General features: G+C 38.1%; 2 protein-coding genes across 2 annotated transcripts in view; one reads left to right on the top strand and one right to left on the bottom strand.

Annotated features, from left to right (window-relative positions):
• MATN2 (matrilin 2) overlaps window positions 1-14590 on the bottom strand; it is a 205077-nt gene that overhangs the window by 136946 nt on the left and 53541 nt on the right. The gene's annotated exons all lie outside the window — the stretch shown is intronic.
• RIDA (reactive intermediate imine deaminase A) lies at window positions 114-13190 on the top strand. Its single transcript, XM_081952177.1, has 6 exons — window positions 114-277; window positions 5860-5965; window positions 7690-7744; window positions 9222-9290; window positions 10543-10598; window positions 12580-13190. The coding sequence occupies exons 1-6, from the start codon at window positions 213-215 to the stop codon at window positions 12634-12636; spliced, it is 408 nt and encodes a 135-aa protein (XP_081808303.1). The 5' UTR covers window positions 114-212; the 3' UTR covers window positions 12637-13190.

Here is a 14590-nt window from a genome sequence, read left to right as displayed (position 1 = left end):
CGGCACCTACGGTGGGCGGAGAAGGCCCTAAAAAATGGCTCTTAGGAAAAAGGGCGCCCGCTTTATGGATCTGTCTGACGAGGGGGCGGCGTCGCCGCGGGAGGCGGGGCAGGGCTGAGTTGGGTGCGGATAAAAGTTCAGGAGCAGCGAAGCGTCAGCTTTGTTGGCTTGGCAGTTGCCGAAGGAGTGCTTGTTCCGCTGCTTTTGCCGCTATGGCTGCGTTAGTGAAGAGAATCATCAGTACTACAAGGGCTCCCGCTGCTATGGGTCCCTACAGGTAAGAGGGGGAATGAAAAGTGCTTTTTGACATAACTTAGCCTGTGGAACTCACTGCCACTAGATGTGAGCTTTGCCCAAATTGGTTCTTCCCGGGTCCAGAGGAGAGAGCACGGGTTACAGCAGCTTCAGGTTACTGCACAGGGAGAAATGTCAAATGGGCTAAAGTTTCTTCCCCAATGTGGGAAGAAAGTGAACATGTTGTAGTCTACAATAACTTGATTTGGCAACTCCAGATGTTGCTCAAAAACATTGCAACATCTAAAAATGGGTTTGCTGTTGCATAGGTATAAAACATATAAGTAATGGATAAGGTGACTGTTAAGCATATATCTATCAAACAATGTTTAAAAAGCCTCTTGAAGACTCTCCAGGAGTCTGTTTTCTGTTTTCTCTGAGAGGCAATACAAAATTGTTTGGAGCAAAATCCCCTGGTCTCAATACATTTTACATTTGAATAAATTCCTTTGGAAGGACAGCTATCCAAGCCAAAGCTCAAATACTTTGGAAGATTCATTTGAAAAGACCCCAATGTTGGGAAAGATTGAAGTTAAAAGGAAAAGGGGACAGCAGAGGATGGGATGGTTAAATAGTGTCATTGAACATTGAACATGAATTTGGGCAGGGCAAGGGAGCTGGGGAAGGATGGGGTGGGGGGAGGGCTGGCATGCTATGGTCCAGGGGGTTGCGAAGAATTAGACACAACTGAATGACTGAACAAGACCAGCCTTGCACTTATTTTGAACACATCATCCCTAAGACTGCAAACTTTTATCTGAGAGAAGCTGAACTGAAGTAGTAAATTTTTATTTTTGAGCAGAGTTATAGGAATGCTCTATCAATGTTGCTAGGAATGCCACAAAACATAAGTTTCGTTAAATTTTAAATTGTGATATATATTTTTTCCTATAACCTCAATGTAGCATTGTAGATTCTTTAAGGAAGAGGCTCCCAATCTTTTGAATACCAGAGACCGGTTCCGTGGAGAAAGGTTATTCCGTGGACCGGAGGGGTATGGTTTTATGTGCTGGCTGCATCCTGTAGATGGGGCTTCTTCGCTTGTTTGTGTGGCCCGGTTGCTGGCATGCCGTGGACCGGTGGAGGTCCACGGACTGGGGGTTGGGGACCCCTGCTTTAAGGTGTATCTGCTGACCAGGTACAAGGGTTTATTTACTTAGGATTTTGGAAGCTTTTTTGCATTTTTTTGTTAAATGGTTGAATCAACAAAATAAACTATTATCTATCTGGGTCACAATATGAGAAAAAAATGTATAACATCCAACTCATTTTTTTTTAATTTAAATTTTCATTACTTCTTACTTCGCATTTTTACGAAATAATTCTTGAGCTGTGTAGAAAGCGAACACCCACCTACCCTCCTAGAGAATGAAATGTTTGGGGGAATATTAAAAAGGTAGGATAGAATATTTCCCCTAAAGGAGAAATAGGGGGGAAAAAATCTTAAGGGAGGTAGAGACCAGCACCAGTGTCCCTGCCCCAAGCAGTAACTGGGGAGGCCAGCTTTTAGAAATTCAGATTTGGTAATCCATTCAGAAAGACTGAGTCAGGCAGAAGCTCCAGAAAAGCAATTAAGGTTGACAAGATAAACACTCATGATTTGCATTTGTCCTTCTGCTTATAGAGCAGCTATGATTCCCATAGGAATCTGACAACAGTCATTACAATATTAAAGGTCATTTTCTTGCACAGGAACAGGGAGCTCAAATACAAAGCCCAAAGAAGGTATAAAAACCCACCCACTCTCAACTCCATTTGTTCAGCTGTCCCAGAAATGCATGCTGTAGTTCTGCTCATCAATAAACTTTCTTTCCAATCAACCTCCATTTTTTCCCCAACACCTTTCTCCCAGCTTGGAAATGAACTGGATGAATTTTTCCTTCCTACAATTGCTCAAATGACATAGTTAATGAATACTGTAAAGTTAAAGATTGCTACTCCTGTTTGCTTGAATTCAAATTCCACAGGGTCTTATTTTTTGAAGTGTGCAAATTAAATCTTGCAAAACAATACTGTACTTATTTTCATGTTTATTAAAATAATTCTAATACTATATTACTATTTTACTGGTTTTTAGTCCCTCGAATCAATGTATTGTAGAAGCTCACTCTATGCTTAGTTCAAAGGAAATCTGTAATTCACTTCATATAAAAATAACAGAACTCAGATTAGCAATATCCTCTTTTATACAAAACTAAGGATTTGCATAGCAGCACTGAATAAGCTTAAATGCTTGGAGGTGATTGCCAGTCGCAGAATAGGATTGACAAACTATTCAGACTGGTAGGAAGCAGCTTTGCAAATTCACTGTGTTCACCTGAGAGGACATGTGATTTTAATTTGGAGTATTCACTTGGGATTCACTTTACTTTTTTCTGCATTGGTTGACTACCACCTATACAAAGAGACTTGGACAAAACTACTAATTATTATGGTAAATAATCATTATAATAAACATGAATCAGCTATGTAATAATTGTAAATGCTTGTCTGGAATATAATAAATAGGATAGTTATACCTTTTTGTCACTTCCATTGTTTTTGGTTCGGGCTACAATATTTTAAATATTTGTTCAAGTAACTAATAAAAACATATGTTCATAGCATTTCCCACCTTCTGCAATATTTGCTTTGGGGTGAGATTCCAAATTGGCTCTCATCCAAAATTCTTTTTTTCCCCCCTGCTCAAGGATGCTCAAATTCATGCTTGGTTTCTTTATTTCTAACCTTTCCAGTAACTATGTGTGAATTTTAATCATTCCTGACAACATTTCTTAAAATTGTAGAATGGAAAATTGTATAAGCAGATAAATTGGGCTAGTAATTGCTTCAATAAGTAAGAGTACTGACCTGCTCTCTTTCCATTTTTAGTCATCTCTACAGACGCTGCCCAGACTTCAAAAAACTAATTAGTGTAAAATATAATGTGTAAAAAAAGAATTAATCTTTTCTCAAGGCACAGCAATCAGGAGAAGGCTTTTATGGGATTTAGTGGTTGTTGTTTTTAATTTGTTAGAAGTTGCTTGTATGGCAGAAACTTTTGCCAACAATTCTTGGGTGTTGGAAGAGAGCAATATTAGTCTATCGTAACCAAAAATCGGGAGTGTGGTAGTGTCCTTTCCAAGTAACAGATTTTATTAAAAGGCTTTAATTACTATGAACTTCATTGTGGCTCACTTCATCAGATATATGTTATAGTATAAAGTTGGGCTCTTAACTCCAGCCCTAGTATGTTCTTGGTCAGATGGGAAATAGTGTGAGGTGATTGGACTTTCAATTAAGCTGTCCCAATTTAGTAAGATATGACCTATAGAGCAAGCAGAGCCATCCTTTTGGCTTGTCTGGGACACATTGAGTGAAGAGGAATTGTCTTAGGCCACATACAAAATATATAATATAATTAATGTATATAAATAACAAATTTCATTCATATAGCTTTTGCTACAAATTGTAATAATCATGCGAGGCCACATTACTAGTTGTCCAGCTCCATGGGTTGGACACACTTGTTATAGAGAAAAAACACAAAGATGATACCTTTTTCACTGAGGGTTCAGTAGCTAGAGACTATTCATAACTAAGAAAAAATGAAGAATCAGAAGTTGTATTGATAGACACATCAGGAAATAGAAGTGATTGAAATATATATATTCCATACTGAATAGGAATAGGATAAGACAAATGGTAATGGGAAAGCAACAGCTTAATATATCATTTATAAAAACAAAAACATGTTTTGAAAGTTATTAGAAGCTAAGCTCAATGCCATGCATTCATTGGTGAGACTTTATTTTTCCTATACAAAATTGACTTTGTGGATTTTTCAAAAATTACTTTAAACTTTCAGTATGCGGCCACGTAAACAGAAATGTTGGTCTCAGTCTATATTTATCTCATTTAAATTGACTTGAAATCTTCCCTATATTAGCATTGCAAAATACTGTTCCAAATTAATTAGTTACTACTCTGAACTAAAGAATTTAAAAGGTATTTGCTGAACTGGCATGTGAGTTAAGGTGTGTTATTAAATAGTTAAAAATCAAGTCAGCAGAACTATAAGACGCCTTGGGAATTTACTTCCCAAATAGCCATTTGGTTAATGTCTATTATTTTATAATATTTTAACCCATCCCAATCCTGTTAACATAAACTTTGCAGATTATTGATTAGTTGGCATCATTTATTTCTTTTCAGCAGCATTAACATCAATACCAAAAACTTCAACAGAACTTAGATTAGGTCTGATTCAACCAAGCCCCCCTCCCCCAATAAATAACAAAAATAATAATAATGGTTCCATTGTGTTTTCAAAGAAAAGATATTCAGAGAATCGTCTAGAACATAATTCACTGAAATTTCCATTGTTAAGCAAGGTGATTGATAAATGAGTTGTGCCCAATTATACGATGTTTTTTTGCCATGGTTGTTGAGTGAATCAGGGCAGGTGTTAAGTGAATAACATAGTTGTTAAGCCAATCCATGTTTCCCTATTGGCTTAGCTTGTCAGAAGCCACCTGGAAAGGTCGTCAATGGTGATCATAAGATCCTGGGATGTTGCAACCATAAATATGTACCAAGTGCCCTAATTCTGATCATGTGACTGTGGAGATGCTGCAGAGGTCTTAAAGGCATAGCCTGATTGTAAATCACTTGATTTAGTGCCATTCAGAGGTGGTATTCAGCAGGTTCTGATCAGTTCTGGAGAACTGGTAGCGGAAATATTGAGTAGTTCAGAGAACCGGCAAATACCACCTCTGACTGGCCCAGTCCCCATCTATTCTCTGCCTCCCGAGTCCCAGCTGATCGGGAGGATATGGGGCTTTTGCAGTAACCTTCCCCTGGAGTGGGGAGGGAATGAAGACTTTACAGTATCCTTCCCCTGCCATGCCACCAAACCACAGTCACCAAGCCAAGCCATGCCCATCAAGCCACGGCCACAGAACCGGTAGTAAAAAAAAATTGAATCCCACCACTGGTGCCATTGTAACTTTGGACGGTTACTAAATAAATAGTTGTAAGTCGAGGACTGGCTTGCCATGCTAGCCATGCAATATGACTAATGCTATATTTAAAAGCATATTTATAGAGTAACCTATAATTGTTCCAGTTTGGGAGGAGGTTATTAACGTATTAACGCCTTTTGAGTAATCACTTTGATGCAAGATTTAATATTCTTTGATTCATATTCTTTTGAACTAAATTCTTGCTGCGTAGAAATTGACAAATTTCTAAAATATTTGCCAAAATATTTATTTTTCAGCATTGAACAAACGTACATGTTCAAAATAAAAATCCAAAATCCTTTCTCTGGATTTCCTCTATGGAGGGAAACTCCATGCAATTTGCTACCTGTGTCCACAGAGAGAAAGAAAGTGGTGAAAATAAATCAGGCTTCTAAAAGTTGCCTAGCAAGGTTTTTTGTTACTAGTAATAATAATATATGAATGTCATATATTATATGAATATAATTATTTATATAAATATTTATATATTCAAACAGCAAATCAATTAATATGTCTTGTTCTCTTTCCTGATTCCTCTTTCCCCTTCTTTTTACTATCTTAGCCAAGCAGTGTTGGTAGATCGGACTATGTATATCGCAGGGCAGCTTGGTATGGATCCCTCCAGTGGGCAACTTGTTCCAGGAGGTGCAAAAGAACAAACTGAACAGGTGAAATGTGACCTCACTTATTCTACTAGCACGTCTAATATTACTATTATGGCTTGTCATGTAGTCAGCAAGGTGTTTAGACTGGATTTAGGATGTGGGATAAACAGATGTTGCTGCTTGATGATGATTAATGTAACATTTGTTGTATGAAAAGAACAGATCCACAAAGTTCAAAATAGAAGGTCTGGTATTATATTTCATTATGGAAATAGACAATATTATTCGAGCTCAATAGAGCTGAAATAAAACACATCCCTACTTGCAATTTCAGAGAAGAGGCATCCTCTCAGCAAAAAAAAAAAAGAGTGGATGAACTAAGTCCTGCCATTCACCAGTGCCAAATATTTAAGTCCTTCTGCCTTCTGACTTCCATTGACAAAATCATTAACTTTTATCTGCCAACAAATGTTTGAATTAAAACCGAGTGACCTTCCTGATATTGTGGTTGTGAAAGGGCAATTATGCTGGCTCAGTTCAGCTTAAAAGGCATAAGATAGAAGCATCATATCCTGTGTTTTTTTTTAAATGAACAAACCTTTCAGAGTATTAATATAATTTCCCTAAAGCTTTTGAGAAGGTAAATACATCAAGCAATAAACACTACATCAGTGTTTCTCAAACTTGGCGACTTTAAGTCCTGTGGACTTCAACTCCCAGAATCCCCCAGCCAGCATAGCTGGCTGGGGAATTCTGGGAGTTGAAGTCCACAGGACTTAAAGTCGCCAAGTTTGAGAAACACTGCACTACATGATATCTGTTGGTTGCCGTAATAGACTGTTAAATGAAAAGGTATACTTATAAAATGCATACAGGAGCATGCCAAGCAAATAAACAATTGAACTGGCTATGTAAAATAAAGATCCAGTTAATTCTATATCTTCCAGGAACCACTGCGAACTCTAGCACAGGGTAGAATACCTGCCCTTTTCCACACCATTTCTGTATAAAATTGTGTTTCCTTCAGGATTGCCCTATGGATGGCAGTCGAGCATAAGGAAAAGAATTCAGCTGCTAGGGTGTGTAATTGCCATTTGTTGCACACTTACTTTTCTATCTTGAGAAAGTTCATTTCAGTGAACTAATTGAATCTCTGAGGGGTCCTTGGTGCTCTCTGAGCTTGGTGGTTCTCTTGCAGATGTTTTATTACCCAAACTATCGTGTTTCCCTGAAAATAAGATAGAGTCTTATTTTCTTTTGACCCCCGAAATAAGCACTTGGACTTATTTTCGGGGAGGTCTTATTATTTTTGAGGTTCAGGAGGCAGAAAGCGTGGTCACCTCATGGCTGCTGTTTGTTGCAGTATTTTCAGGGAGGGCTTATTTTAGTGCATGTGCTCAAAAGCCTGATTGGGCTTATTATCTGGGGAGGGCTTATTTTCAGGGAAACAGGGTAGGTAATGAATCAGATGCTAGTGGTATGATGTTATCTAGTTTGGATAATGAAACATGTGCAAGAGAACAGCCGTGCTAAGAAAGCACAAAGGACCCCTCAGTTCAACCCTGAGATACAAATATTCTCCATTATTAGTAACTGAATCTCTCTACACTGGGACTTCCATCGTTTCATGTTTTCTTAGATAGTATGTTTTCATTATCATAAGTTGTTCTTGCGTATATTTCATGATGTTTTACTTCTGTGTTTGCATATGTTTATCATTGTGTCCTGTTCTGAGCTCAAGGGATGATGTTGTCATGTTCAAATAAATTCAACATTGTCCTCATTAGGTCCTCCAAAACCTTTTGGAAATTCTGCAAGATGCTGGCTGTGAACCCTCTAATGGTATGTTTACATTCAAATAAATTAGTGACCTTATCTATAAATGTATAGGCAGAAAAAGATGTTTTTGCCTAATGAGAAAGAACAGCTATTGATTGTTTGTTCAGGATAACTGTTGCAATAGAACCCAGGCTGTTACTCCGTATAATTTTGAAATTTATTGTGTTAAAGATTTTATTATGCTGGTTTTGTTTAAGATTTTTTTAAAAATATCTCTAGACTTTTTGAAGAAAAGTTGTATATAAGTAATTTAAATAATACATATTTTGTGTCATTTCTTGGAATAGTGGATTAGTGCTGCAACTTTTCTGTCTGGTAAAACTACGGGTATTTTGATAATCCTTCTCCTCCAAGATAGTGAGGTTTCGGTTTTGGAGATTATTAGTACACTTTTTCTTCCTTAAGGGTTTTCTCTGTTTTTCAGATTGTCAGATTAAATGACAATCAGAATTAATGTTCATAATACTATTTTTTCTGGGTCAAGAATCACATTTGGCCTTTGTGATAAGATAACATTTCACTCCATTAACATTGAAAGGTACCATATTTTTTGGAGTATAAGACACACCTTTTTCCCTCAAAAAAGAGGGTGAAAATCTGGGTGCATCTTATACACTGAATACAGCATTTTTGGCCTCCCGAAACCCTGATCCCTTTGCAAAAATGGCCATGCAGAGCCTGTAGGAGATTTCCAGAGTGTTCCTCTGGGCTGGGAAGGATAGAAATGAGCAAAAAATGAGCCGTTTTCTGCTCGTTTTTGACCCGCCCCCAAGACCACTCTATAAACCTCCTAAAGGCTATGCATACCCTCTTTTTTTGACAAAAAACAGTCCCTTTTTTTGCGAAAAATAGGCCATTTTTGAGAAGTCTACAGAGTGCAAGAACTTTTTTAAAAATTTGCCTCTTCAAAATCTTGGTGTGTCTTATACTCTGGTGCGTCTTATACTCCGAAAAATGCGGTGATTAAAATTTGTTTCTGTGAACATTTTTGAGTCCACTATCATTGTTCCCTGCATGATGATGATGATATTTTTATCCCACTTTTTATGTAACTCAAACTAACAATCTTACTAGTTGGGTTGGGTTGAGAGAGAGGGACTAACCCAAAGTCACCTATCCAGCTTTCATGTTTAAGGGAGCTCTAAAACACTCTCCTGGTTTCTAGGTCAGCAACTTTAGCCACTGCAACCTAACTCAGCACACTCAGTTTGATTAAGTCATTTAATAACTTCTGGAGGTCTCTGGGGACCATTTGGAATGGGTTGGCCTACTCATAAAAAAAGAATCACAATTCCAAATCACTTGCCAGATAAGACCCTTGCAATACATTTCCTATGAAGGTTTGCTCAGAAGAAATGCCAAACTACTCTGAAGTGTGTGTGTGATGCACAAAGGTTCAGACTTAATTTTTTTGACTGCTGAAATGTTTATAGCTAGGTGATATAAAGCAAAATTGAAGAGAAGGTTTCTTCGTTTTTAGTGGTAAAGACTACTGTACTGATGACCGACATGGAGGATTTTAATGATATTAATGAAGTCTACAAGCAATGTAAGTATGGCTATTGAAATACATTAAATGCATATTTAATGTATTTACCTTATTCTGTGTTTGAATGGAGATATATTCAAATATGTACCTAGGCTTCTGCTAGAACTAAGATATAGAGGTTTATGAATTATATTATCTCAAAGTACAAAGCAGTATTAGAGACTGTAGAGCAGTGATGGCGAACCTTTTTTGGCTCGCGTGCCACAAGTGGGGGGAGCACAGGGGGGTCGAGTGCGGGTGTGCCGCACCCATAATGCAATGCGCGACCCCCCCAGTGCGCATGTGCGCAAAACGCGCGACCCCCCCATTTTTACATTTTTTTTGCCCTCCCCATACTCCAGGGGCTTTATAGGAGCCTGAGGAGGGTGAAAAGAGCCTTCCCCGACCCCCCGGAGGCCCTCCGGAGGCTTCAGGGACTATCCAGAGGCTTCCCTGAAGCCTTCGGAGTGCTTAAAACCATCCTCCGAGCAAACCGGAAGTGACTTCCGGGTTGCTCGGAGGGTCGTTTTAAGTGCTCCGAAGGCATCAAGGAAGCCTCGGACGGTCCCTGAAGCCTTCGGAACGCTTAAAACCACCCTCCGAGCAAACCGGAAGTCAAAGTCAAACCCTCCGAGCAAACCGGAAGTTTTAAGCGTTCCGAAGGCTTCAGGGACGGTCCCTGAAGCCTCCGGGTGGGGGTGGGGGGGCTCTTTTCGCCCTCCCCAGGCTCCTATAAAGCCTCTGGAGCCTGGGGAAGGCGAAAAATAGCTTTTAAAAAGGTGAACTCAGCTGGCCAGCGCACGCATGCGTGCTGGCCAGCTGACAGGGCAGCGCCTTGCGTGCCCTGACAAATGGCTCCGCGTGCCATAGGTTCGCCATCACGGCTGTAGAGGAACATTTGAAGTCTATAATCTGCTAAAAAGCATGCAATTTCTTTCATTTGGCTATCCTTTAGCTAGAAAGTATTTTATATGGGACTAAAACTCTATTGCTTGTTTCTATAAATTCTCATGGTTTACAAGGTCTCACTTGGTATTGTTCATACCTTGCAAACACATTTGTTTCAGGACATGCTCTCTTTTGAAAAAAAAAATGGGGATTTAAATTCTTAGATTGCTAATTTATCCACTTGCATTCTATATGAATTTATATAGAATCAGGAGGCTTTTTCCTTACCTAACTTATAATTCTCTGTGTAACATAGTTCAGCTAAATACAATTCGCTACTTCTGCAGTTAGTTATTAATTGGAGCTATTTATCTACTCCATATAGTTTTCAAGAGCAACTTTCCAGCCCGAGCTGCTTATCAGGTTGTGGCTCTTCCAAAGGTAAAAGTATCAGTTCTTATTTCTATAAACACTGGGAATGAATGTAATGTTTTTTAGATTAGAAAAAATGCAAACCTTTGTCGAATTTTGTTATGTTCTTAAATATAACTTAAATGTTCAGAAACTAGCCACGTCTTTTGTTAGTGCAGTCTTGTCTGTGTTTCTTCATAGATTGTGTGCTATTTCTTTGTCCTCCTCTCATTTGAATTAAGGGACTTCCTCTAATTTGCACAAGACATAATATTTTCTCATTTGAATTAAGGGAATTCCTCTAATTTGCACAAGACATAATATTTTCTGTAATTGCAACATCAGCATGGGATAACTCCTGGATTTTCACCAGCAAAGAGAGAATTAAATTCATATAAACTTGGCTGGAAGGATAAGAAAGAGAGAAGCCAAATTGGTGCGCTCAGGTTGATTATTATACCCTCTGCTTTTTAGATGAGCTGTGTTGGGAACTGAGGTGCAATACCATCAATATGCTTATGATATTTAGCTTTATCTGGCTACCTCAGATTTGCCTGGAAATGCTAAATTTATGTTGCAGGACCAGGAGATTGGATGGGTCAAACCAAGTTAAAGTTGAACCCAAGAAAGATGAAGTTGCTGCTGTTCCTTTGTTAGCTCCAGGGTTTTCTAAGGTGATGGCACTGCTTCTTTGCAAGCAGGCCATCAACCCAGGTTCATAGTTCTGCTGGATGTATAGCTGGTATGCCAGCTGTGTGACTGGAATGGAAGAACCTGGGTACAGTGACTCATGCCCTTACTCACCATTATCTGATTGAACTTCTGTAATAAACGTAGGGCTACTTTTGTAGTCCATACAAAAGCTGCATTTGGTTCAACTTATTATTTGGATCAACTTTTTATTAGTATTTATTAAGTACTCCTTGTTATTTTGAAATTATTACCCATGTTTTGCAGGCCCTCAATAGTTGCCAATAGAATTTGAAGTACAGTTTGAAATGCTAGTTTTGACTATGAAGTCCAATATGGTTTGGTACCAAGATATGTACAGAACTCTTGTCCCACATTGTGTCAGATATGTCTTCTAAGAGAAACCAGTAGATGCCCCATTTTTATGAACTAAGGGGACCTGAGGTCAGAAAACGTTACATTTTGGTGATGGCACAGCATCTCCTGGAAGGGAGATGAGTTCTTTGATAATAGCCTTCCAGAAACTGATACAACCAAGCTTTTCTGAATGGCTTCCAGAGCGTAATTGTCACCAGTTATGTTTTACTGATTTGGTTTGCATATTACTGGGATTTTGTGAGAGGAGATATTGATTAATTTAGGGTTTATTCTGAAAGTGTTCTATCCTTGTAAACTCAAATGTATTTGAATTAAATACATTTAACCAGGGTTCTTCAAAGTAGTCAATAATGACCCCCCAACATTGATGGGACTATCCTATGGGTCAATGTTTGTAGGAGATGACCAGGCTGAACCCAAGGGACGGGTCAATCATCAGTCTTTAGTTCCTTCCCGGCCACAAGAGATCTAAATCCAGCACACTTTGAATTCCATCCCAATTTTAACTGCTGCCAATTTGCTTTGACATTAGTAGTTCAGATTCTTGTAGAGAGCTTAAGCTTGCAATAAACATTCATATTAATTTGAACTGCCTGGATTTTTTGATTTCTCCGGTACTTGACAATGTTGTTCTTATTATTATTATTCATAGCAAAGTAGCATTTATTATTTTCATATTTTAAATTTCTGGGGGAAGGTGCCAATGAATAATCTAAAACACTGAACCTTGGCAACCTGAAGAAATGTGGGCATACAGTAACTCCCAGAATGCTCTATCAGCAAGGCTGGTTGGGGAATTCTGGAAGCTGAAGTCCACATCTCTTCAAATCACTAAGGTTGAGAAACACTGATCTAAAACATCATGAGCTGAAGAATTTGAGGAGTCCTACATTAAACAAATCAACTCTGCCCTGATTTTGTGTGTTATATTTCTTCTTTCCAGGGTGCCTGTGTGGAGATTGAAGCTATTGCCATTTTGGGACCTCTTCAAGATGCCTGACCAGCTAAAATCTCGCAGCTCTGATTTCTTTTCCCATGGTCATTCTCACTATCTATAGGATTCAATTCTGCTACCGATTCTCTCAAATAGTATTATTCCTGAATTGTGAATCTGGCTCATTTATTTGGGTGGGCAGATTGACTTCATAGGCACCACTGCACCATTAAGACTGTCTGTTTATTCACGGTATAGCAGTTTCCTCAGTCTCAGTGACTTTAAGCTGTGTGCTGGCTGGAGAATTTTGAGAGTTGAAGTTCATACATCTTAAAGTCACCGAGGTTGAGAAACATTGGAGTATAGTATGAGTAAAGGACATTACAAGACTAAATACTGCAAGCTGCTTAAAAGCATATTTTGAGGAGGAAAAAGCAATAGAATACTTCAAATAAACTTGTCATAGGTAAGAGAGAGTAGATTTTCTAAAATTTGGGAGTCAAGGTTAACTTCTAGCTGTGTACTACATTAAGCGGAATTGTATACTTTAAAACATTAGAATAAAAATCTATGAAGAATAAATCAAATTGCTATAACACTGATCAGTGTTGATAAATCCATTTTGTGGTCGTCTTCTTTTTTTTGAGAAAATTAGCTGTTAAACTTACCAGTTCACATTTTGCCTGATTCACAAGATAATATTCAAAGCTGTTACAAATTTTGCAATGAAAAACATAACGACATTTTGTGTAGTAGTTATATCTTTTTAAAACTAATTGGCTTTTGAAGGGAAATGCTTAATAATAACTACATCACATCACATTTTTTTATTTTTTTATTTGTAAAAGTATGTTTGGGCTTTCTGAGTAGACCTTTTAATACTCAGATTTAGGGATGTGCTCTATTAAGAAGATTCAGTTTGGATCTTAATTCAGTACAGTGGAAAACAGCTTGCCTGTCCAAATTAGAATGTCAATTCAGAAATATTCAAATGTTTTTTCCTTCACAACAAATCAGTATAATTCTGTGTGTGATTGATAGATTGATCTTACTAGATATTGTCACAAATACTTTTACACCAAATTCCAGACAAACAGGCATTTTAAACAGAGCAGTAGTATTATGCTAGGCACCCTATTTCTCTTAAATGATCAAATTTTGCAATATTAAGATATGGTGTTTAGATACTCCCTAGGAGAACAAGTTTGCCAGCTTTCATATGACTAAAACCAGGGATTGATATTATGCAATTTTTCCATGATTTTATTGCATCTACCTCATAATTATTGATATGCAAGCAATAGCATGTTGGTTTACAAAATGGTCTCCAAATTCCAGCTTGCATAGAATAGCATGAGGGAGAACTGGGCTTTGGTTGCACTTGGGACATGCAGGCCAAAATGTCGGAAAACTAATACTGTCCTTATATGTAATTTGACCATAAGGCAGGATTAGAATTCACTGTCTCTTGAGTTTCCAGCCTGGTGTCTTTAATCATTATACCACACTGGCTGTCATATAAACAAATATAGATAGTATTCAATTGGGACCGACAACTAATTAAATGAAACATCATGGGACAATGCTGAACGTATGTCAGTTCTGCTGTGGCTGTTAAGCAAATAATTTGCTGTCATTAAGTGGAACAGCATATGACTGTGATTTGCAAATTATTGCCAGCTTCTCAACTGGTTGTTTGGCAGAAGCTGCCTGTTAAACCCAAATGGTGATCCTGTGACTGCAGGCTGCTGCAACTGTCTTATATGCTAATTGCCAAATGGCTGAATGGTGGTCACGTGATTGGGAATGCTACAATGGTTATAAGTTTGGGGACCAGTTGTAAAGCTATATTTTGGATGCCAATGTACGTTTCAATAGTTGTTGAACAGGGCAGTCATTAACTGAGGTCTACTGTAGATCTGGCATAAAGGGATGCAGAGTTTGTGAGCAAACCTGGGGAATTCTTGTTCCTAAATATTGGAAATTCTGTACAAAGCATACAGATGAAGATGAACAATAT

The sequence above is a fragment of the Natrix helvetica genome, assembly GCF_964273705.1.
Source record: "Natrix helvetica genome assembly, chromosome: 4".
NCBI lineage: Eukaryota > Metazoa > Chordata > Lepidosauria > Squamata > Natricidae > Natrix > Natrix helvetica.
This window is presented reverse-complemented; position numbering and strand designations above follow the sequence as displayed.

What these genes read in the sequence shown, in the direction of transcription:
- RIDA (XM_081952177.1), top strand. Translation starts at nt 213, where the DNA reads ATGGCTGCGTTAGTGAAGAGAATCATCAGTACTACAAGGGCTCCCGCT. An exon ending in TGGCTGTGAACCCTCTAATG is followed by an intron (nt 7,745 to 9,221) that starts GTATGTTTACAT and finishes CTTCGTTTTTAG; the next exon opens with TGGTAAAGACTACTGTACTG. An exon ending in TAATGAAGTCTACAAGCAAT is followed by an intron (nt 9,291 to 10,542) that starts GTAAGTATGGCT and finishes TACTCCATATAG; the next exon opens with TTTTCAAGAGCAACTTTCCA.